This window comes from Cryptomeria japonica, chromosome 9 (genome assembly GCF_030272615.1).
Source record: "Cryptomeria japonica chromosome 9, Sugi_1.0, whole genome shotgun sequence".
NCBI lineage: Eukaryota > Viridiplantae > Streptophyta > Pinopsida > Cupressales > Cupressaceae > Cryptomeria > Cryptomeria japonica.
The window spans coordinates 140,066,122-140,092,252 of NC_081413.1; the positions used below are offsets into that span (position 1 = coordinate 140,066,122).

Consider the following 26,131-nt stretch of genomic DNA (forward strand, 5'->3'; position numbering starts at 1 on the left):
ATATCGATTTTCCTAGCATTTAAATAAATTCAAAAATGCGTTTGAGCGCCAAAATTTTTAAAAAACATGGAAAATATGTACCTCATCGCCCTGGTCCCTGACTAAGGGACAGGAGCGATCCATCACTTGGTCTTGATTTTTTGCACTTTTGACGTTCAAAGCCTTTAACCTCACGTTGGAATTGGCATTTTCGCTAGGATTTTCAAACTTGAGTGACTTGTCTTGCAAATAAATGTCCCTTAGATGTGATATCGCCCTGGTCCCTTGAAGAGGGACAGGAGCGATCCTGAAGCTCTAGCCAAAACGTGTCATCTTTCATCCTTGGTTCCTCGTTCATTGCCTCTTAAAGGACGTCCTTGACCTTAGCTATCCTTGCATTGTCTTGATTTTGTCGGAACATGAGTGTTTTAGTAAAAATCGCCTTGGTCCTTGTCCAAAGGACAGGAGCGATATGAGTCCTTTAACTTAATTGATAACACTTTTACGTTCAAAACTCTTGCATATCATCTTCAAAAGACACCTTGTACCTTTTACCCCTTTGCAAAACCTTGACTTAACGTGATTTTTGAAGGAATTAGCAACTATAATCAATATCGCTCTGGTCCCTTCCTGAGGGACAGGAGCGAACTTCAAGTCTTTGGGTTCATGCTTGCGTTCTCCAACTTGCAATCACCATCATCGTGCAAAATAAAGTTCCTTGATCCTTCGTGATCACTTGATGCTTGATAAACTTTCAAATTTTAAGCCTTCATAAGAATTTCGCTCTGGTCCCTTGGAGAGGGACAGGAGCGATTTTAGCTCTATGGGCCTTATTTCACTTTGTCACCTTCAAAACTTATATTCAACGGGTTCGTAATGTGCTCTTCTATTCATCCATGCCTTGAGATCGGTTCAAACTGTGCAAGAAAGTCATCCACAACAAAAATCGCTCTGGTCCCTTCCTGAGGGACAGGAGCGAACTTAAGCATTTTGGTCCTTTGTTGACGTTTGATAATCTTCAATTTGTCTTCAACGGGTTCGATTGACCTCCTTTCTTGCCTTCGAACATAAAATTTGCTTGATCTTTGCCTAGATCGTACCTTATGAAGAATTTCGCTCTGGTCCTTCAGTGAGGGACAGGAGCGAATTTGACCCTCTAGGCAAAACTTCATCATCTCATTGTTTTTGATCAAGTCTGGATGCTCTATCATGCTCATTTCGTCCTTCACCATGCCTTTGATGTCTCGATTCGTCCAAACAAGGTCAGGAATGGCTCAACTAAGCATTTTCGCTCTGGTCCCTTGGTGAGGGACACGAGCGAAATTTGACTTGTCGCACTCTCGATCAGGACAATTTTAATGGAATATAACATTTAAGTATAAGTGACATTTCCTTCTATGTTTCTTCTTTCTTATACTTTAAGTTATATTCCATATATACTTTCAGGATGTTTGAGAGTGGTTTCAGACCTCCAGGAGTTATATTGCAAAATCTAGTTTTTGGAGGTTTTTTCAGTTTCCAGACTTAGTCAAATTCAGGATCAGGGCATTCCAGACTTAGCCAAATTTCAGGATCAGGACCTCACTCAAGCCGGACTTGCTACCCTGTTGATCTCCCCGACAGCACTTCAAGTTATATTCATTTGATAAAATGTACCTCTTTGGACCTTCTCACATCGTCAAGACGTTAAAATCTTGCAAGGACAAAGCAAAATTGGATTTGTAGCTCCGGTCCTTCACTGAGGGACAGGAGCGATTTAGGCAATTAGCACTGTTATGGACGTCCCAAAAATCTTCAATTTATATTCAACGCATTTATCTCATGTTTTTCCTTGTTTTTGAACGTAAACTTGCCTTGACCTTTGTCTGGATTTTGCATAATGAAGGAAATCGCTCTGGTCCCTGGGAGAGGGACGAGAGCTACAAGGTACCTCGCCCTGGTCCCTTGGAGAGGGACAGGAGCGATATGGTCAATATAGGTCATTCTCCTTCGTTTTTGCATATCAAATTATATTCATTTGGCAAAGTATCTTCCTTCGGACGTCCTCAAATCATTAAACTTTCAAAATCTTGCAAGGACAAGGCGAAATTGAATTTGTAGCTCCGGTCCTTCACTGAGGGACAGGAGCGATCTTCCCCCTGGAGGCATTTCTGTGCTCATGAAAATCTTCAATTTATATTCAATGGAAAGATCTCGCCGTTCTCCATCACTTCAAACGTAAAATTTGTCTGGACTCTGCAAGAATGATGAGATATTTGAAAACGAGCTCCCGTCCTTCACTGAGGGACAGGAGCGATTTTGCTCCTACAGGCCAAAATATCATGATTTTACACATTTTATCACTTCACAAGGCGAAAACAAATCATTTGAAATGCCTAGGATCAAAAATCAAAAAAGTCAAAATTTGGTCAAAATTACTCAATTGGACAAAATTCATGTTTCATCATCAACACTTAGACGAATTTAGACTCTGCGTCAACATTCCAATTGAAAATTAGACCATTCTGGCGAATTCATTTCATTCAAAATTTGCATTCTAGAAAAGGAAACTCAAAAGCTCTCAAAAGCGACTGGATTCTGGTCCGAAAAGACGGTAATTAAAACCCTAAGGCTTGACCCTAAATCCAGACAACTAACAAACTAACAAAACCCTAAAAAAAAGCAAAGCGAAAACGAACAAAACGAGCAAAAAACATGGGTCCCCATTTGCAATGGGGCGATGTGTGAAAACGTCACAACAGGTAGGTGGCATACTTGCAATGTGCAGAGGCAATAATGAACTTGATGAAAACGGTGCCCACTGAAATAAAAAAATAAAGCTAGATCAATGATCTTTCAGTAAACCATTAAATAAAAAATAAAAAATTAAGGACTAAATGAAACTAAAATTAATCAATCACCTGCAGAAGAGACAAGAAAATTAAGGAGAGTTCTATTTCTCCTATCTGTCCAACCATCAGTCATGATGGTGCAACCTTTAGTGCTCCATATCTGGCATTGTTCACCTAATTCCTTCTTCACATCATTCACCAATTGAGTCAAAATGGGTCCCCTCAAATCACACTGAGTAGGGGCTTTGAACCCCGCCCCACATATGGTAAGGGCATCAACCATTTATTGCCAATAAGGAGACCTGTTACAAATAAAATCAATGAGATAAGTTAAGTATGTTCTATGTACTATGTAGTATGTACGAGAAAAAATAAAACGAAGATAATCAAAGTATAAAAATTAAAACAATCAAACATAAAAGTTATAAAACATTTACCTGGCTGTAAAGAATGGAACACTGCTGTAGACCCAAAACCTGCCAATTGCTAATTTTAGCGGTATCATGAACCTCCGTGTTCCAACCCATGCCCTCAAGCAACTGTTGGGACCCAGGAGTAGTGCAAGGCACAAAGAAGGTATCCAACCTAGATTTACGAATCCTAGGTCCAATGCTAACAATCCCACTACAACTACTAGTGCTAGGAACATGAGAAGCGGCAGTGGCACTGCCAATTACAGAAGTAGAAGCGGAAGCACCAACACCAACACCAGCAGTAGCAAATTGAGTGGGACGATATGGAGGTAAGGAAGAAGGGACTCCAACACAACCTAACTGTGTCCCTCTTCCTAAAGTTGCCTCTCTCCCAATGGCCGCTCGATCCTCCTTTTGTTTCTTTTTCCTTTCAATTTCTTCAACCATTACATAACAATCACGTACGGCCTCAGTGAGAGCTTTTAGGCATGGTTCGGCATAATGTCAACGCACACCAGAAATATGGTATTTCAGTCCATATATACCTCGATAGAATATTGCTTTGCAAAATGTACATTTTGTTTGCCCCTCTCCTTGCGCTGGAAAATCCTCATGATATTTCGGAGCAGGGTCCTTTCTAATGGGGGGTCTAGAGGCTGAAGTAGACATTGTAGGATAGTTTTGTGAAACTTGAAGTTGAGGCAAATAATAAAGTGAAGTTTGCTGCAATAAAACATAATAAATATACAAACATACAAAAGATTTTGGAAGAAAATGTAAAACTTTCAAAATAAATGAATAGAAAATGGAATTTTTGCATACAAGAAACAAAAAAATCTTAAAAAAACAATCTTACCTTTTACAACAAGCTTGAAATGAGCTGCAAACTCTTGATGCACCAAATCCAAACACAATGCAGCCTCAATGTGATAAATTGAAGAAATCTTGAACTTCCTCCTTGCTGGTTTTTCTTCAACGCACCCTTCATTTTCTTCACAACTCACTTTTCTCCTCCTATTTTTCCAAATGAATGAAGTGAAGTTCACTTTTAGGGTTGGAGGATAAAGAACATAAAAAAAAGAAATTATAAAACTTTAAAAAATGCTAATTTTTTGGCCTTTTTTGGGCCTTGCCGTCGGCCGAATCCTAGGCACGGGACTTGCCAAGTTTGGCGAGTTTATGGCAAACTCGCCAAGTCGGGGGGCATATATCGTACTCGAACTTGCAAGATCAATCGTACTTGAGCTTCGGATGAAATACTCAGGCGACAGAAGTCGGGGCGATTATGGACACTATAACAATGACATCAAGCGGAAGGTTGGCAAGATCAACCTGTCATGCTTTGATGGAATCAGCGCAACCTCGACACGAGGTTGGGTTCAAAAAGCAGATACCTACTTCCAACTCAACCCAATTCCTGAATATGAAGCTATCAAGTTTGCAACACTTCACCTGGAAGGAGTCGTTGACGAATGGTGGCATCATGGAATGGTCACTCTTGGCCATGACCAGATAACTTCCTATGCTGACTTCACGGAGAGGCTCAAAGATCGATTTGAGGGGAAGGATCCAGAACTCAATTACAAGGAGTCGACGCAACTAAAACAGTCGGGACCTGTGGACAGTTACATCACAGAGTTCTAGAGGCTATCCGTGTTGGTAACATACATCTCAAAGCGAAGATTGGTGGTCTTGTTCATGGACGGATTGATGGAACCACTGAAAGGTTGGGTGAAAGGGTTCAACCCCAACACACTCACGGAAGGAATCGAAAAAGCCCGTAACATGGCAACATCTTCCTCTTCCAGAAATTTTATACATACCAAACCACCTTTCGTTCCGAAGGAGAAGGATAATAAACCCTTTCCAAAGAGGTCATCGCTCGATGAAGCCACAAAAAAGGAACCTAGAAGGAAGAAGCTTTGTTTCACCTACAAGGAGCTATGGAAACCAGGACAGGGATGTTTGGGCAAAGGAAAGATTCACTACATTGAGGTGATGTCCAATGGAGAAGAGGTGCATGAGGATAGTGAACCACCAAGGGAAGAATTTGCCGAAGAAAACAGCCTGGCGGAGAGAATCTCCACATTGGTACGGAGGGGAGGCGTCATTGCCACACTAGCGCGTGCCCCAAGGTGCAGTGTATTTAGGGTACATGGTACACTTCACGGGCAACGAGTGCTTGTTATGCTCGACAATGGGGCCTTGCTCAACTTCATAAACTCATCACTCGTCACTTGAAGGGGTTTGTGTACAAAGGAGCATGGAGGGTTCGATGTCAAGGTGGCAGGAGGCAATCTCCTATCATGCACTCACTTGGTTCTGCAATTGAGCATCACCATGGGAAATTACACGGTGATCGACGATTTCTTTGTAGTAGATCTGGATGACACGAATGTCATAATGGGCATTCAATGGATGGAGACCCTCGATCAGTACACAGAGAGCTTCAAAAGGATGGAGTTCTAATTTGAGGTGGATGGGAGGAAGGTGGTTCTTAGAGGAATGTCAAATGGCGGCCCGAGGGATATTTCCGCCAAACGAATGGAAGCCATCTTCAGACATGATGAAGTAGTTTGGGCAACAGATTGCTTGATTTCGACAAAAACTGTGAAAGGGCAACCAACTTACTACCAGGATGAGGAACTCCGGTCGGTTTTGGATAAGCATAGTGGTCTTCACTGATATTCAACCTGATATACCCCCACATGGAGGGTTTGAGCACACCATTGAGTTGGAGGAAGGAGCAAAACCCGTTATCACCACACCCTATTGCCACTTGAAGAAGTTCAAAGAAGAGATAGAGAAAACGATCCAGGAACTCCTCGATAAAGGATGGATCCGACCCAGCTCTAGCCCCTTTGCGTCCTCGGTGGTACTGGTGAAGAAGGATGGAACTCTCAGAATTTGTGTTGACTACCGTGCATTGAACAAGAAGACTATCAAGAATAGATAACCGATTCCCAGGATCGATGAGCTGCTGGACAAACTACATGGTGCAATCTATTTCTCCAAAAATGATCTTTTGCTCCGGCTACCATCAGATCCGTATGAGGGAGCAAGATGTGGAAAAGACAACCTTCTGTTGCCATTACAGACACTATGAGTTCTTGGTCATGTCGTTTGGATTAACCAATGCTCCAACCACTTTTCAGTCCTGCATGAACCACATCTTCAACAAGCAACTTCGTAAGTTCCTACTGGTGCTTTTAGATGACATTCTCATCTAGAACAAGACCTAGCAGAAACATCTAGGACATTTGGATGAAGTATTGGGGATTATGAAATCCCAATCATTGTATGCCAAAAGGTCGAAATGTGAATTTGGAATGATCGAGGTCTTGTACTTGGGTCTCGTTATCAGCGCCCAGGGGGTACAAATTCACCATGAGAAGATTCAGGCAATTTTGGATTGGCCTGCACCCAAGACTCTCTTGGAGCTGCGTGGATTTTTTGGATTGTGCAGTTATTATAGAAGGGTTTTGAAGGGATTTTCACAGCTTGGGGCACCACTGACAGATTTGACAAAGAAAAGATCCTTCCATTGGAATGCGCAGGCGCAACACACCTTCGACAAATTAAAAGAAGTTATGAGTACGTGTCCGGTCCTGGCACTACCAGACTTCATCGCCCTTTCATCCTGGAGTGCGATGCCTCAGGAGAAGGCATTGGAGCGGTGATGATGCAAGACCATCACCCCTTTGCGTTCGAGAGTCAAAAGCTCTCGAGAGTTGAGTGGTTGTACTCCATCTATGACAACGAGATGCTCGCCATCATGCATGCACTAATGAAGTTTCGGGAGTACCTTGTCGGGGCAAAGTTTGTCCTACGAACAGACCACAACAACTTGCAATATTTCTTGGAGCAAAGTGATCTGAACGAGCGACAATGTAAGTGGGTGAGCAAAGTCTAGGCATTTGATTTCGACATTGAGTATGTGAAGGGCAAGGATAACATGGTAGCCGATGCCCTATCAAGAAGGCCTGCCATATGTTCTCTATCCCAGATTTCGACGGATTGGAAGGAACACCTGTTGGTTGAATACTCTAAGAATACTTTTGCTTGCGAACTGATGGATGGTCAAGTGTAGGATGACCGATACAAGGTGGTTGACGACATCATTTACTACAAGGACATAATTTATCTAGTGCTCGAGTCCAAGATGAAGGAAAAGATTTTGAAGGAAATGCACGACTCTTTCTTGGTCGGACACCCGAGATACTTGAAAACGTACAGACAGATCTGAGAAAGGTTTTCCTGGAAGGGACTTAAGAATGACATCTTGCAGTATGTGTGGGTATGCTCCCCGTGTCAGCAAAACAAATTTGAGCACACCTTACCGGCCAGACTGTTGCAACCACTGCCAATCCTTGACTAGAAATGGGATAGCATCTCGATGTATTTCATTACTGGGCTCCCAAGAGTGCAAGGAAAGGATTGCATTTTCGTTGTAGTAGACTGCTTGACCAAGTATGCCCATTTTTTTGCCATCCCCACAGGATACCAAGCAGTTCAAGTGGCCGAGTTGTTCTTCTGTGAGGTATTCCGCTTACATGGTCTATCGCGAAATATAGTCAGTGACAGGGTTAGCCGTTTCTTGAGTACATTTTGGATGGAGTTATTTCGGTTTGCAGGAACAGAGTGGTTGCCTAGCACGAGCTACCATCCGGAGACAGACGGACAGACCGAGATTGTGAACAAATGGCTGGAAGGTTATCTTAGGAACTACATCTTAGCTCATCAGAAGGCTTGGGTTCACTGGCTACATTTAGGTGAACACTGTTACAACACCACCTATCACATGTCGAATGGCATGCCACCCTTCAAAGCACTGTACGGTTATGAACCTTCTTCATTTGTTGGTTCGGCATTCAAAGATAGTCGTGCACCGAGGGCCAAAGTTGGCTTCAGGAGAGTTTAGACATCCTGACATCTCAGAAAGATAACTTGCAGAGGGCTCAGAACCAACAAAAGATGTATGCTGACTGACACCAGGTTGAGCCAAATTTTGAGGTGGGTGATCTGGTATACCTCTGACTTCAATCGTACAAACAATCCTCCTTGAAGACAAGTGGTAAGGAGAAGTTGAAGCCGCGTTTCTATGGACCATACAAGGTGGTCCAGAGGGTGGGTGAAGTTGCCTATGAGTTGGAGCTTCCTAAGGGGAGTCGGATTCACGATGTTTTTCACGTGTCATGTCGCAAGAAGGCGGTCGGGTAGCGCGTCACAGTGTCCAAGGATCTGCCACCCATCGACGAAGAAGGAAAACTTATTCTGGAATCGGCGGAGATCATCGACGTCAGAGAAAAGAGGTTGAGAGCATGCACAGTCAAGGAGTTCCTTGTGCGCTGGAAGTATCTACCCATCGAGGATGCCACTTGGGAAGGTGAGCAAATCCTGGAGCATCCAAGTCTGCAATTGCTTGAGGGCAAGCAATTTTTTGGCCCTGGAGGATTGTGATGTCCCCGATATAATTAAATAATAAATTTAAATGCTTTATTGTAAGGCCCCAAATTTAATAACAAATCTTTCGGGCCCTTTATTAAATTAGATTAGTCAAGTCTTAGTTTGGTCGTGTTGGCCCATTTGGAACCCTTTGGGAAATTTCCCGAAGCCCATATTTATGGCCGAGTTTGTCATTTGTGTTGGTATGCGAATTTGTTATTTTTCTCTATTGTGCGAATTCCTGTTGGAGTTCTGTTATCCGCCATTTCGGAGGTGAAAGACCCTCCCTATTTGGTATTTGTAGTTTCGGTGAGATTCATCCCTCACCCTATTCTGTTCTGTGTACTTGTTCCAGATCTGGCAAATCTATAATCTCATCATTGTTGAATCAAATATTATTTCCAGTTACATATCTGATAATCTGGTATACATGCATGCCAACTAAGTTAAGGGATTCCTAACATTCAGAGTTCATTACTTATGGAAGACCAACCCCTTCATCGCACACACGTTGAAGTCCATCGTACGGTTATACCACTGTACAACCCCTTCACCGTACAATCCTCTTCACACCAGCATAGAACCCCTTGCCCCTCCTCACACCACCGTACAAGTGCCAGTACGGTTACACCACCACACCCCCACCGTACATCTCACCCTCACTGTACATCCCCACAGTACACCCTCACCTTCATCGTACGGTTCCACACCCTCACTGTACACAACACCATCACCTTACAACCACACCTCCACCGTACACCCTCACCGTACGGTCACACCCCGTACATTCACACCCTTGCGTACATTGACAAGGGAGCATTACATAGGCAAAAATTCGGACGCGAGTTAAACTGTGAGTAGCTTGCGGCCATGAATAGCATGTGAGGACTTGAAATTCTTGTGACTTTATTGCAGTTTTTTCAATTATGACTAGAACAATCTTTCTAAATCTCCATTTGTTAGGATGTTTTTGTTTGGTTATAATTTTGATAGTGTTTGACAAACACATTTCTTAATTATTTCATGAAAACAAATAAATTTTTTTGTGGTACGCAAATTTTTTTGATATCCTTGAGCTCTCTTTTTTCATCTTGATGATGGATCACAGAGTGTGATCCAAAACGTTGATGAAATTTTTTTTTTTTTACACAATCGAATTGAGAAATAGCTGCATTAATTGAATATGGATTGCGGAAGCTTGATATCATTAATAAATTTTTTATCAATTGGTTTTTGATATTTTAAATTTTAATCAAAATTTTGCCGACTCTTCTTTTCTAAATCATTGCCAAATAATTCCTGTTGTGATTCAATGTATACATTAATAAGGCATATTTCAATTTCATCCTCTAGAACATACCCATCCTTGAGTTTAGACTCTCCGGGCCAAGTAGATGAGGAGGTACAATATTTAATGTGAGGTGTTTGTGCTTTTGGATGGTTCTACTAGCAATAAGATGATTTTATGGAGGGCATGTATTTCATTTTAGCATTAATTTTTGCTTTAATGGATAATGCACTTTCCAAGATGACCCTTTTTTTAATGGATAATTCACTTTCCAAGATGACCCTTATGATAGTATATTTACTTTGAGTGTTTTTCACCATGGAAATGCATCACTAAGTATCTTAAACTGATTGCTGTGGATGGGGGAAAGCATATTGCTTTTGATCTTATAGATTATGATCGCTTGATATCCTTTCTTTTGATCTGGTTTAGCATTTGTAAATTGGATTTTAGAGGAATTTCATCTTTTGTTGAAAGTATTGAAAATCTTTTGCCAATAAATTGTGCTGGTTTAGGATTTGTTCTTATGATCTAGATGTTGTAATTTCTTCTTCTTTATAAATATATTATAGACAAATAAAGCTTCAGCTGTGGAGGTGATGTACAATTTTTTTTTTTTTTTTGAAGTTTAAATTATATAAGTCTAAGTAAATCTTGGCTCGAAGTCCTTAGCTCTACCAAGCTTAGAGGTGAGGGGTGCTATTGAAAAGTAGATTTGCATCTTGACTTATTTCCGACTAATTGAGCTATTATTCGAGTATGAAAACTTATTTCCTTGGACATCACACAAATCAAGGGAATTAAAGGAGTGATAGAAATATAGAAATATAGATGAAAGGAGGTAAACAACAAGAAAAAAAGACCATCCATGCTCAGTCCCAATATGAAAAAGAGTGTTAAGACAAAAGTGGACAGATTGTTAGTAGTTAGAATCATAAGCTCATTCAAAATGGATGAGCCTCATGGTATTCCAAAATAAAAAGACATGCAAAAAAACGATATGTGCTTATTTTTACGAACTAAACAAAGCTTGTATTCACGATCCCTTCCTAGCTCCTTTGGTAGAAGAGACACTAGAATTTGTCACAGGAAGTGAATTTTACTCATCCCTTGATCGATTCTTTGGATTCCATCGAGTTAGAATTAGAGAAGAAGGCCAACCAAAGACCACCTTTGTGACAAAATGGGGTTTATTCATGTACAAAGTAATGCCATTTGGTCTAAAGAATGTCCTAGTAGTACTTAGTTTAATAATGGTGAACACATTCAATCATTTTATTCAAGACTTTTTGGATGTATACTTGGATTATTGTGTAGTATATGGGCTGATTAAAAATCACATTCAATCATTTCGCACAATGTTGGAAAGATGCAAAAGAATGCGAATGTCATTGAACATCAAAAATTGCATATTTGCAATACCATTTGGAACATTACTAGGCCTCATTATTTCCAAGGAAGGATTAGTGATAGGTTCTATGAAGGTTGCTTTGATAATGAAATTGCCACCACCTAAAACAACACCATATGTAAAAACATTCTCAGGGTACATCGATTACTATCTAAGGGATATGCCACATTAGCCATGACCACCATCACTGCCCTACGAAAGGCCCAACCACTTCCAATCAGTGCTCATTCTAATCTCCGACTTGCCTTATACCCATCCTATGGGGTTCTAAAAGTTTGACCATTTCTAGTCAGTGCTCATCCAAATGCTCGACCACTTTCGGTCACTGAAACCCTAAATACCGAACCACTTCTTGTTTGTGCTTGCAGAAAACCCCGACCTACCTCTTCTAGCACTGCTAGTTGGTGTTAAGAACTCTGATTTGCCTTAAGATCATTTCTTGTTGCCTACTCAGGTTGGGAGACTTATGCATTTAATGAAATCAATGTTCCTTGAAGTCAATGCCTTAGAATTTTGAAGCTAATGATATTTGAAATGGAGAAGGTTGAACAATGGAAGGTGGAAGTGTGGTGAAATGCTAAATGAGCTAGTTGAAATTACACTTTTATGTCATTGTCAATGCCCATGCAAAACCTTTACTTGATTGCATCCATTGTAGGTGGGGTCTCAAAAAACCTGAACTTGTTGCAAGCATTGTCAGTGCCTATCAAAAAGTCCAATCATTTTTGGCTAGTGCTCCTCCAAAAGTTTGATCCTCTTTTGCCATTGTTAGTGACCCTTGGAAAGTCCAAACTTCCAGTTATGGGTAAGATCTTTGACCTGCCTTCACATCAGCTGCCTGTGGTATGCCAAATCCTTGTTCAGATTTCCAGTTGATGCCTAAATCCATGCCTAAGAGCTGAAGTAGTTCAAATCAAAATTTCAACTCAAAATCAGACACAAAAGGCAAGTCTAACTGGATGGAAATTTGAGCAGCATGCTTAAGTTGGCAAAGCATATGGAAAGGAAATGTGTAGAATCATCAACTCACTTACAACATTAGGATCACACCATTCAAGACAGTGTAGTACTCCAAGCCTCATGCTAAAGAAGAAAATTTTCACAATCTTGAATATCCTTCGGAAATCCAAGAATCATTGCTAGTATAGCAAGAGTAATCAAAGTTAAATGCTCAGGACAAGATCTGTGCATTTAAGCTGATTGCAACATTTGAGAGGTTAGGATGAAGAAAGTATAGATTGAGATGAATGCAAGAGCAAGCATGTGAATGCACATGCTAATGGAAGAAAAATTTCACAATCCTTAATATGCTTCGGAAATCCAAGAATCATTGCCAGTATAGCAAGAATAATCAGAGATGGAAGCTCTAGGGTGAAGGTGATCAAGTCAGAAAGATGATGCACTTCAGTGCAGGTGGTTGATAATGTTGATTGAGTTTCAGAAGATATGCATCAATCACCTACAACTTGTGATGAGTTACAAGGGGTACAACTAGTTGAAGTGGCGCCTAGTCATCACCTATCAAATCACATCAATTCAAGATATGGCATTCAAGTTCGGTGTTGTAATGCCGCTTCCTTAGGCATCTCAGAGTTTGTGGATGTTGACATACTATTCAGGGTCCTGTACGTCAGCAGGGTGGTTTGGGACCCAATCCGAAGTTGTGGGATTTAGTTTGGAGCTTCACAGGCCTTTGAGTTTAGTATTTGGGAGTTGTATTTGTGATTACAATTGAAATTCTAAGTTCTAGCAACATCACATCATACACATTGAGTCCATCCAAGAGCACGCCAATGCCTGACATTCAGAACCTTGGAGTCATCCCATTTGATCGTGTAGTTTAGCACTTGGGAGGATTTTGTTCAAGAGAGGATAAAATACTTACTATTTTATTTTGTAATGCATAGTGCATAAAACCACATTAAGTACTATTTGTTGGTGAATATCCAAGTGATATATCATTACATGACAAACAATTACTATTGCAAAACTCCTGTTGACATTGGTAGAGGGAGCATTGTGCAAAAAGGGAAAGGGTGATATTCTTTGATGAGTTGTATATGAACATGAAAGAAATGACATTAGGGGAAGCACATGAAGGTATAGCTAGAATACATAACTCCAAACAAGCTATTGCTAGAAATGTTCAACTAGCGAGGCTTTGGTGGTCTACATTACATAGAGATGCAAAATAATATGCCAAAAACTGTGATATTTGTCAGACAATCATTGGGAGAGACCCATCGCATGAAATGCCTCTACAATTGGTACTAGCCCAAACACAATTTAAAAAATGGGCTATTGATTTCATCGGATCCATCAACCCTTTGGCAAAGCTATCTAAGGCTAGATTTATCATTATCAATATAGACTTCTTGACAAAATGGGTCGAGGAAGAATCGACTTAAGACTATAGCACACAAATTGCCACAAATTTCCTATACACAATATTGTCGCAAGATTTCGATGCCCATTATGTTGAGATATGGACCAGCTAGGACTCGAACCTAGGACCTTTCATACGCTGTTGGATTGCTCTACCATTGAGCTATTGGCCCCTCTTGGACAAGTCCATCGTCGGTCCGGGTGTGACTTATTTCCAACACCAACACCCCCCCTTAAGCCACACCTGTTGTGTGCTTGGGGCCCTTAGGACTCTGTTGTGCATTGCACACTCTCCCTGTTGCCGACAGGGTCCCCCTCGTTTCTTTTCTAGTCTTCAGCCCGCTCGGTGTAGGATTTTGATTTTTACCCGCCATTTTGAGATCCAGCAGGTGGTAGTGAAGCAATGAGCTGTGCAACCCTTAAGTTTTGGGGCGCCTGCTAATTCAAGTTGCAAGGCTAGGGGGTCAATTTGCAGAGAGTCTCGCCATCTGATATATTCAAGATTTCTTCCAAGGGAGACTAAGTTTTAGCATAAGCCTGAAAATCGGCGAAATAGGCAAGAGTGTCAGTTGTCCCTGGGTTTGCAAAATCGCTTTTAGGGCCGAATTTGGCTTTTAATGTCAAACTTTTCATTTTATCCTCCTAGCCCGAAATTGGGCAAGTTAGGTGAAAATGAGGAGTAAAGCGCTTAGTTTGAAAACTTTTCAAAAGGGTCCTCTAGCTCGAAATTGCAAATAGAAAGTGCGTTTCACTTTCAAAACAAACTTTTCAAAACCCGCCCCTAAGCCTTGAAAATGCAAATACATCATGAAAAGCGTTAATTTTAAAAACTTTTCAAAAGACATTATCAGCCCGAATTTTGGGAAGGTGTTTTTTATAGAGCAAATTTTCAAAAAGGTGATTCTAGCTGAAAATTGCGAGTTAAGTGAAATCGGGTAACTTAAACGTTTTGCCAAAATGCCTCCCCTACCAAAAAGTAGTAAGGTGTGAAGTTTGCAAAGGGAGTTTTTACCCCGAAAAGAAGGTAAAGCGTAAAGTTGTTTTAGCCCGAAATTGGGCAAGCATTGAAAATTGCGAAATTTTAAAACACTTTTGCAAAGTTGCCTTTTACCCCGAAAATGCAAGTAGTAAGGCGTTTTACTAAATTGGCAAAAGATCATTCTATCTTGAAAATAGCTAGGAAGGGTTAGATCACGAAAATAATAAAAGGCGTTGTGAAGTTTGCATTTTACCCTTCCATCCCGAAAAAGCGAGGAAGGATTAAATCGCGAAACTCTAAAATTTTTTCTGAAGACTGCGTCCACCACTGTTGGGGAAGAATTGAGCAAGGCATAGGGAAGAGCGTCTTTTTTCGTGGGGTTTGCATTTCGTTATTTCGCCGCGAAAGTGCAAAGCATAGGGCATGGCGTCACTTTTTAAGTATGCGTTTTAGTGGTTCCACTCCGAAAATTGGCAAACACATGAAAGTCGCGAAGGCAAAATAAGGCCTTGTGACTCTTCGAACATTGCAAAAGGTTCTCCCAGTCCGAATTCACGTGGTAGGGTTTTATCTCTGCATTTTCATTTAGCCTCTCCAGCCCGAAAACGCGAGTTTTTGAAAATTTGAAAGGCGTTCAACCTAGCATAAATTCTTGTGGTCCAACATCGCGCAAAAGGGGAGAAGTAGATAAGGCGCAACATTTTGCAACACCTCCCAAGTCTCCAAAGTTCATCCTATGTTGGGCAATTCGCCATGTAAGATTTGGCTCTCTCCTTTAGATCATTAATTTGCGCAAAATTGGTCGTAATGCTTAAACAGTGGATTGGAGAGTGAAGTTTCGTAGGTTGTAATTTTACAAAGCATTAAACATATCACAAAGCAAAACCTGCCAGGAAAATTGATCGTTGAAATAAATTGAGGCTTAGGGAAATTTTGAATATCTCAAAAAACTGAACTTAGGCAAAACTCTTCTCCAAGTGCGAAAATTGGCAATCATTAAACACCCGAGCTCTTAGAAATTGAACATTTGCCTTACCATAGTAATTGGTTCGAAGTGGCACTTTTTGGAACTCGCTCCAAGTGGCAAATTTTAAATAGAGCCAGCTTGATTTCCTGTTTCAAGTAGCGTTTCATTTCCAATTAATCCAGCTCTTTTATTGAAGCGTCATGCTTTTTCGAGTTTGATTTGATCATTGGTTTTATGTGTTAACATCATCCTCTGTTTTGGCTAACCGGTTCGCTTCCTTCATCTCGTCTGGTAATCCGTGTCCGGTTGTGCATAATAAATGCCTAGATCGGTGCTAGAATACTCAAAGACACCTGGTGCAACCGGAACATCTCGGGTCTCCAAGTCTGACATTCCCCGTAGAGGCGAGAAAATGAAGTACCAATACCAGAATGGAGGAGTTAGGGAGTCGAAAGTCCAGAGCATATGGGAGAATGTAGGTGATACTAATTTAGGATACATAGACGTTCAGGATTTTAGGAACATGGTCTACTCTCCAAACGCCTATGGTAAGCCCAGGCGAATGATGGAGAGTGGTATTGCTCAGGCAGCAGGTTTCCCTCAGTCCGTACAAAATTATGAACTAGTAGTTGAGGCTGCTAGACATTATCAGCCAGAGACCAAATTAGTCGTCCTAGAAAATATGGTGCTAGCTGATTTCACACGTGAGGCCATTGGGGAGGCATTTGATATCCCATTTCCCGATAATCCTGTTGCTACAACTATTGATGAGGTGCAGGTTGCTTATGACATGAATCTTGCTAAATGCAAAACATTGATAAATGAAGAATGGTACAAGGAAAGAAGGCCCCCGAGCATTAGGATTAGTAAAAAGACCCCCAAAAGTAATTTTTATAATGAGTACGGCGATATGGTCACCCTACTCAGCCGGGTTATGGGACTCCCTCAATCTAATTTTTTTGAGGAATGGATGTTCTACTTCATTGAAAAGGTCTTTGCCGGGAAGTCCAAGTTCGACTGGGCTTAGATCATCAGTGATAATATCCATACACAGCTGGTCGAGCTTGAAGAAAAGAAACACTTCGCCATGACTTCCTACCTGATTTACATGTTTGCCCAACACCAGCCACTGACAGGGTTAATCAAGAAAGGTGAGATCGGGAACGGGCCAAATCAAGTAAAGGTGTATGAATGCTACCCTCAACTACATTACTACGACATAGCTCAAAGAGAAAAGAACAACATTGCTTACGCAATTGGTCAGTATGAGCGTGTCAATGACGCCTTTACAATGTGCCTAGTCAGGTTAATGCAAGGAGGATTGCACATAAGGTTTTCAGAGCAGGCTACCATTTTGATACAGAAATATGGTGCATGGTTTATCCAATTCCCTAGGTTCACTTATATTAGGATAGCAGGCTTTGAGGGAGCACCATTCCGACTTACACGCTATCCGATAGACAAAATAGTCCTTATGGAAGTCGCAAGACAGGCACGCCCAACAGGCAGCCTACTCAGAGATAAGAAATAGTCCGGATTCACCTTCCCCATGATCTTGGGTGCCCTTGATGTGCATTTCAAAAATTTGGTGCAAGCTGATGGGTCATTTGCTGAATTAGCATCCTATGGCCTACAGGAACATTTCCTGAGGAAGTGTTTTGATCATGACAATTTGGCAAGAGATCCTATGGAAGGCACTACAGAGCGAAGGCATCAATTGAGGATTATTAGAGCAACTGTTCGGATGACTATGAGGTTTGACGACGTGTGTACTCTACACTAAGTGTGCAACAAATGCGTTTTTATGAGTATCGTCGGGTCCCAGATCGGGTAACAGATTATGGCAATTGCTTGCAAGTCCAATAATTTGAGGTGGTTAAATACTTCTCGCTAGGCATTGATTGGACTCAAGATGCAATTACTGATTTTGAGGTGGTCATGGAGGCTCCAAGAATGTATACCGATCACTGGTTATCCCAACAAATTGAGAAACTGACCCATGAATTGATTCAATTTACATACAACCTGATGGGCAGTCTCGATTCCCAGTCTTTGGAGGATGAGGGAACCTCAAGCGCACCAAAAGAAGAGGTTGAAAAACCTAGATAGAAGACGAAGAAAGCCAGAGCCAATAGACGGACTCGGACATCAAAAAGAACCAAAAGAGAAAAGATCCCTATCAGGAGGTCGGAAGTTAGTTCGTCATGCAGGGACCCCAGTTCGGAGGATGATGTAGTTGAACTTGACTATATACCTGCTCCGCCTTCCCAGAGTGATGTTGATGCGTTCAAGGCTAGTAATCCTCCGACACAAGGTGAGCCAGATGCAAAGGTAGGGCTCGTTGGCTCCGATGAACTTGAAAACCAAGTTGAGGACGGAGAAATTCCACCTAATCAAGAGGCTGGTAAGCGTGAGCTGACATAGGGAAGTCGACATGAATTGCAATTGAATAGCGCCGACAAAGATGACACCGTCGTTGAGGGAGAACAAAAGGGGGATGAGACCCAGGAGCCCGACAAAACTGAAGAGCAACCATCACAAGGGGATACTCGACAGTTGTTCAGCGAGCTAGGGGAAAACTCAACCATAAGTAAGGGATTGGATATTGTGTCCGTTCCTTCTATGATCGATCAATTGCAGATAGGTAGTGAGCCAGCTGAATCGTCCAAGGAACAGATTGGGAATTTGGCAATAACATTCGGACAAACCATCCCTCAAGACTGGTTAATTGCTCGTGCATAGCGGAAAGCAGCTGTCAAGCCACCTATCAACTTGGAGGATATCTTCTCTCGCATAGGAGAGATAAAATCCAAAGGTAAGAAGAAGCCCAAGACCTACTCTCGGATCAGTAAAGATGAGCAAAGGAACCACACCATTCATATCGCTACCCCGCCTACAGATACGCCAACCGATCAGATTGCATTGGCCGATTATAATATTGCAACCATCCCAATCGGGCGAGCCACCAAAGAGCAAGAAAGGGAAGAATTCAAGGATTCTTGTGCAGACTATGCTCAGACAGCTCGACGAAATGACAAGTGAGAGAGACATGTACCAAGCTCGTGCTGAGCAAGCTGAGGGGTATATTGATCACCTGCTGAGGCCGCTGCAACATGCCACTGAATCCCATGATCCACCATTAGCATTAACACAAAGAACCACAATTGAATTTGACGGAGTGCATGATACCGCCAAAGCCGTCAGGGAATGGATTCAAGGCATTAAGGAAAACAGAGAGCAAATCTTCAAAGATTTGCGAGAAATGACTCTCCATAGTGAATCCACTCTTATCAAAATGTGTAAGCTAAGGAAAGAATGTTATAACACTCATGAGGTGATTTCCAAGGCATTACCCCTCATAAGGGATCTATTTTGGACCTGCTCTCAAATCCCCACAATTGATATTATCCTGGATCCTTATAATGTCAATACCTTCAAGGAATGGTATTCGATTCTCAGCATGAAGAATGACATGAAGGATAATATCAATAAAATGCAAGACAAGTGCGATGACGCTTTGTCAAATGTGAAGGATCTTTGTGAAAAGATCCTCAGATCAATGGTTCTTGGTTGGAAAAGCAGTATGATAGATAATGAGGCGCAACCACAGTGAGAGGACAGGCTTAAAACCAGGGTCACTTACTCCATGGAGGACCTAGATTTTGCTAGTGGGCTATAGGCAGATATATCGTGCTTTGAAAATCATAGATCATACTGGAGAGAAGAGTTGGAGAATCTAGATAGCCTCCTAGAAGGTATTCATTATAAAATATTTAATCCTTGTATGCCTTCTACAACCAAACTGTTCAAGCTGTGCCTAAGATTCTAGGACTACGTTCGGGTAGAGCGTGCAACCGATCAGGATATCTGGGGAAAGTACTTGCGCGACGAGGTCGAATTTATTGAAAATGAGTCTACAGTAGGAAAAGAGAAAGTGCTTTCTTAAAATACAAAGTTCTTTTTGAAATCTTAAAAAGCACTTTTCAGACATAAAGTTCATTTCTAACTACCAAAACAGTTGTAAATCTTGAGCTCCGTGCATGTGCACTTTTTGGAGCAGCTTTTTGGGTAGTTATTGATTAGCTTTTTGGTAGTTATTGTTTCTGCTTTTGTTGTTGCTGATATTTTGCCTCCCATTTATGGTTATGGGCAGTTTTGATAAAGGATGAATCTGGCCCACTTGTTTAAGTTTAAATCTTGGCCATTCATCCATTTTTTTGGGAATTCTATATAAAGGAGTTAGTTCTTCCTTTGTTAGAGGCCGAAAACAAAGATTGTTGCAAAAACTCGGGCGAAATATATACAGGATTTAATGGATGTTAAAGCTGTGTTTGTTTTACTGTGAGTGCATGGTCCTCTTCTCCGTTTATTTCATATTTCTGCAACTGTATTTACTTTAGACGGTTATTTATGCATGTATTTGATGGAAAATCTTGCTTCATACCATTAGGAAATAGTTAATTATTGTTTCCTCTGCATGGTTAGTCTGAGCCCCCTTTGTGCTAAGTTCGGTTATTAGATTTGGATGTCTGGGTGTAAGAGTCTATCATTCGTATCTAATAGCTTGAAACTCAAAATCCTTAGATGATTGCACTGGTTTTTACCTAGTTGTGCTAATTAGTTGGCAAAGTAATTTCTAGTTATTTTGAGACTTCCGTCTATGTGCTGAAATATGCTGTCTTAGTTAAATTAGTTAGCTGTTCTTATTCACTCTTTATCCTTGTCCCTCCTTTTTTCCCTTTTTCATTAAAGAAGCCCACCAGTCAAGCTGAAATTACATCAATTAGAAGTAAATCAGATGATATAGGATTGTAAAACTTTAGGGAACCTGTACGAAACCAATTCCGTCTAACCGTAAGTCCCCTTTGTGTTTCCAGCAAAACACATCAACTACTAGGCTATCCTGCAGTCAAGACGTGACAACTGAAACATTGAGGTAATCTCCATTGATCAAATTAGCACAACATTAGGGATTTCCTTATCCGAAGAGAGGATAGGATTCTTAGCATTTCTATTCTGCGTTGGCCGGATGAAGTCGTAGTTCCGCGACTTTCGCCACGTCAACCGGCTCGAACCTAGGACCTTCCATACGTTGCTGGAGTGCTCTGCCACTGAGCTACTGGCCCCTCTTGGACCAGTCCATCGTTGGTTTGGGTGTGGCTTATTTCCAACACCAACACATTAAATATCTCCAATGATGAACTAAAACAGATTGTCAACAAGGTTATCAAGGAATTACTTGAAAACTTTATGGTAACCCATAACTTGAGGACACAATATCACCGACAAGCCAATGGTGCAAGCAAGACAATGAATAAAATTATAGGTGCCACTCTAACATAGATGTCCGATGCAAACAAAATAGATTAGTATATCAAGATACCAGCGATGTTGTAGAATTACGTGACTACCTACAACAAATCTACTTGGTTGACATCTTTCGAGCTTGTTTATGGGATGGAGGGCAACTTACCCATAATCTTCATTGTTAATTATCTCCGCACTACAGTCACCTTGAGGTTCAAATTAGAAGACTCAATCGAACAAAGGTTGGAAGAATGGAAAAGATGGATGAATATAGACAACTCAGGAAGCGCCACCAACTCATAGAGTGAAAAAAACAAAAAGCATTGCACAATTGCAATATCAGTTCCAAACGATTTAAGAAAGATGACATGGTTTAATTATATGATAGAAAATTCAAGAAGATAGACTCCAGGTTCAATGGCTTGTTCCTTACAAAATTGATGACATTTTAGAGTTTGGGGCAATCCAGATAAGAAGATTAGATGGAACAGTATTACAATGTTATGTCAACGAGGCTAGACTGAAACATTATCGTACAAATTCGGATAAGAGTTGTCTTGAGGGCAAGACAGAGTTTTGAAAGGGGGGATGATGTTAGTAGGGGATGGGCTAGAACTAGAATAGTCACGGGGATTCTAATGCAAACCACTACATAGAAGTTGTAGAGCTTCTAGCTGAAGGAACACCCTCCAAAGTAATAGTGAAATGTCAGGCAAATGTGCTACCAATTAGATGTTTGTATAGGAAAGGATGCAATGTAACACAAATAAGGAGAGGTATGAGGAAATAAGGATATAGAGAAGGATAAATATATTTAGAAATATAGATAAGTAGATCTTTTATAGGAGAAGGAATTGTGAGCAAGGTGAATCCTTGGCATATGCACATGATGGATAACCAAAAATATATACAGATATGGAGCTACGTTTATTATGCATTATGGTTTATGACAATCAGTTTTTTGTTTATTTCATTATGTGAACTAGTTAATGCATATCACAGACTAACTCCTAATTCCTCTTGTGCTATTGAGTCTAGGGTATAAGTAGAACACATAGAAATTGTTTGGGGCTCAGTACTTTTGTTTGTGTTCCCTCATTTTCTAGCTAGCACGTACTCTCAAACAGAATAAAGTAATTGGCATATCTAATATCCCTGGACTTGACAATTTCTTTTTTTGAAAATATCAAGAGCGAAAGTGAGGTGTAATATCTCCAACTTTTGTCATCTTTGCCTTCACCCAATCTATCTTCTCAATGCGTTTCAATGCATAAACACAACATAGGGTCCATAAAATGTGTTTGTAAGCACTCTTCACCCTGAAGCTAGCTAACTCACATACATAGGTTGAATTGGTCATCACTGGTACAACACTACCAATCCAACCTGTTTATAAGCATCCTTCAAAATTTGAAATTGGAGGTTTGCAATCCACTTGGACAACACTACCAATCCAAGCTCTTCTATGGCATCCTTCAAAATTTGAACTTGGAAGTTTTTGACCTTCTTCTTTTCAAAACGATCAATAGCTCTAAGAAAATAAGTCATTTGACAATGCGACAATGATGTTGATGAGTATGTGATGTCTTATATGTGTCCACCAATCCATGATGATAAAGAAAGTATCTCTTATCCAATTTCACCTCATTCTTCCTTTACCATACTCACCTTAGAATAATTTCTATTAGGAAAGTTAGTGCATAGTTTATGATCTCGAACTGGCAAATGAGTGACCAAACTCAATTACAACTTTGAATATTTGTTTGAAATATGGAGACTGTCACATGAAATGTTATGGAATGGGCAAACAAAAAATTGATATATTGAACATCAAGGCAACACTAGTACGCCTTTTGTTTCTTTCGGTAGAACCCTCTTCCTTTTGACTCTCTGACATACTAGTTGTTTAGTTTCTATTGGAATTCCTTTCGTTCTTGCCTCACTCTCCATGTACAACGCAGTGGGCTTAGCTTTCTTGGGTAGGATGATTTTTTAACCACTTTTTATCCCCTGTCCTGTCATCACAAAATATGAGAGTAAGCCTTTGTGTAGTACAATCCTTGTTGCACAAAAGACATAGCCGCAGTCTACTCCCTTTGATTCTTTTTCTTTTGTTTTCCTCTGTCTGTTGCGAATTTGAACAGGGGTATTTAGAACTAAATGGGGCCTTTGTTTGTTTTTTGAAGACAGCAAAAGGGTATTCAAATTGGTTATTTGAAATTATATTCTTTGCAACACTCCCCACTTAGAAGAATCCTTGGTAGTGCCTCTGTAGATTCTTTGTTGAATTTGAACATCTTCATTTTCACTCACGTCATTAACTTCAGTGGTGCTCCCTATTTTTTTGTCGAAAACTAAAAACACAGCTGTAAATGCAAATGTGAAACCAAAAAAAGAAAGAAAAAACGCAAAAGAATATGTGCAAAGGAGTAGAGTAGTAAAATTACACGAAATGATGTAGTTTCGATGCTTTATTCTGTTCTCATTTCTGTTCTTTTTTCTTCTCACTGCTGTTCTGTTTTGTTGTTTTGTTCACAAAATTGAAAATAGCAAAATGAGCTTGTATTTTGTTTTTATTTTTTTGTGTCTGCGTTACGTTTAGGGTTGATGTAAAAGGGTATGGGGGTTCTTGCAGGCTACCCATCCCTATGTGTTTCCAATTTTGTGTGTTTTGATTTTTAAATTGCTTTTTTATTTTGACCTGGCTGTAGGGCACAGCTAGCCATCCCTTGCCATACCCTGCCATTTTCCAGAAAACTAAAAGATGTCCCAAGGATGTTTTTAGAATTTCTCCAAATTGGACATGTTTGAGTAACATTTCTGATTTACTCTTGCATCCCTAAAAATTCTAAATATCCCTATAGGGTAAGGATCTGAAAATGCGGGGAACTGCCTTGGGGCACAGAAGTAATTATATTTGTTGATAGAGTAAACTCATAAAGTATACATCTGTCATTGACAAATTACCAACTTAAAGCTGGTATTTGAGATTGCATGTAATGCCCTGACCTGAAAATTTGTTATATGCCACAAGAAACAAATTGAACTAAACTGGTATGGGGATGAACCGAATGACTCGAAACGATTGAAGATTTTTATTGACATATGCTGCAGTTTATAACCGCTGACATGGGAAATTGTACACATTGAATAGCAACATCTCCAACATAGTTTTTTGAAACTAATACTGATTAAATTTTCAGTAGTTTGGAAAGCCAAGAAATATCTCAAATATCATGCTTTTATGTCAGTAACCAGCTTTTTTGATGATGATCATTAGTCGACAACTGAGACCTTTTTAATTCTGAAAGCTGATAAATACAGGTTTCATCACTTTCTTATTGGCTAATGGGGCCCTGCATTTTGCAGATAATGACAGATGCTGCCTTGCTAAAACGCCAAAAGAAGGAGATTGAAGAATTGCGTAAAAAGCTGCAGGTTCAAGTTTATCTGGCTTTTGTATTCTTTTTAAAGGAAAAACGTATTATTTGTTGTAGTTTGACAGGATTATGCATGTGGGTTGCAGGGATCACATTCTGGAGTCCTAGAACAGGAAATTCTAAAACTACGCAATGATATGCTCAAGGTTTCCTTAGACACTTGTTGCCAAATTTTATTTGCCTTGGAGCTATACATTTTTAATATTCAGATGTTTTCATGATTATTCTTGGTTGCAGTTTGAACTAGAAAGGGAAAAACTGGCTATGGAACTTGAGGAGGAAAGAAAGGCACAATTGGAACGTGATCGTCGTATCATGGAGCAGCAGCAAAAGATAGAAAACCTTAGTACCCTGGTTATCAACTCGGATCAAGATAGGAACTCATACAAGGTACGGGCATGCAAATTAGTGATTCCTCTGACATTCTATCTATAGTTTGGGATAATATCTGTCAGCTACATTAAACAAGTTATTTAACCATTTTCTACTTGCCCTAAATTAGACTAATGTTTTTCTATATGAATATATACTACTATTGTTGTAAAGTTAAACAGCTGTGATCATAGTTTTCCTCCTCGACGGAGCCTGGAGAGTTTGAATCAGGTGAGACATAAAGATCCTTACAGGTGTCAATTTCCTGGAAGCATGCAAGAAAAGTTTTTTTTTTTCAGTTTATTTTTTAGTTGTGGGCATCATGTTAGTGTCCAGTCATATGCTGGAAACCTTTTGCTGTTCTGGAAATGCTAATGTGGAAAAAATAACGATGTAAAAGATAGTCAGCATGTTTATATGTAAAATTAAAGGCATTGGTGATTTCTACAAATTATAATCTAGGTAAAAAGGAAAAATGTGAAAGATCCTGATGCTTTATTTTGTGCTCTATTAACACACGTCATTTTCAGTCTTGGTGGGTCAATAATGATCATTCCCTGTGGGGAAAACAAGGTGTTGACATTGAGTACATCATAGGCAATAACGCAGTGATAATGTGAAGCCATACATTCATTTTTAATGTCATATTGTTTTGGTTAAGTGTATTGCATTTACTCTCAAATATAGTTTGACAAGTCTGAAGCATGGTCTTGCTTTTTTTGCTATCAGTAATTCTCTAATTGTTTTGATACTATGAATAGGAAGGGAGATCGACAAAGAACGGCTGCAGGGAAGGTTCACTGGGCCGTCGTGTTACTTTAAGAAAGGAGAAGTTTCAGACTCCTACTTTTGAGTCCGTATTAGATGGCTCTTCTGAGAAGCCACATAGTTTTTCAAGACTTCCAGATGGGAGTCCTCTTCCTTCTGATTTTGGTAATGTAGCAGATGAAGATATGTGGATGAATATGAATAAAGGACATGTGACAGCTGAGCTGGATTTTTTTCAGTCCACTCCTAATCGAAATCATTCTTCTGTGCCAAGCTACATGTCTTCAGTAAGTTCTATGACCAGCATCAAATATTCTTTAATGTTTAAATTGTTCTAAAATTGTTTAAACTATGTATGTTATTTTTCTTTTGCTGTATATTGTGTTATACATGATACAAAAATTTAAATATACTTTACTTTTACTTTATTTTTGGTATCTATGTATCTCACGACACTCTTAAAATTGTAGTAAGTATTCTGCCATGGACAAGTAATCATTGAAGCATTCATCAATTTATTTGGGATGGATTCGTATGAATGAACTG

At 40.1% G+C, this 26,131-nt stretch overlaps 1 protein-coding gene across 3 annotated transcripts in view; it reads left to right on the top strand.

Moving 5' to 3' along the window:
* LOC131060230 (kinesin-like protein KIN-7L) overlaps nt 1-26,131 on the top strand; it is a 142,449-nt gene that overhangs the window by 33,552 nt on the left and 82,766 nt on the right. For all 3 annotated transcript variants that reach the window (XM_057993403.2, XM_057993404.2, XM_057993405.2), the window contains 5 exons: nt 24,375-24,443; nt 24,532-24,591; nt 24,683-24,835; nt 24,992-25,048; nt 25,579-25,872. In XM_057993403.2, the coding sequence (XP_057849386.2) occupies nt 24,375-24,443; nt 24,532-24,591; nt 24,683-24,835; nt 24,992-25,048; nt 25,579-25,872 (633 nt within the window). The remainder of the gene's footprint in view (nt 1-24,374; nt 24,444-24,531; nt 24,592-24,682; nt 24,836-24,991; nt 25,049-25,578; nt 25,873-26,131) is intronic.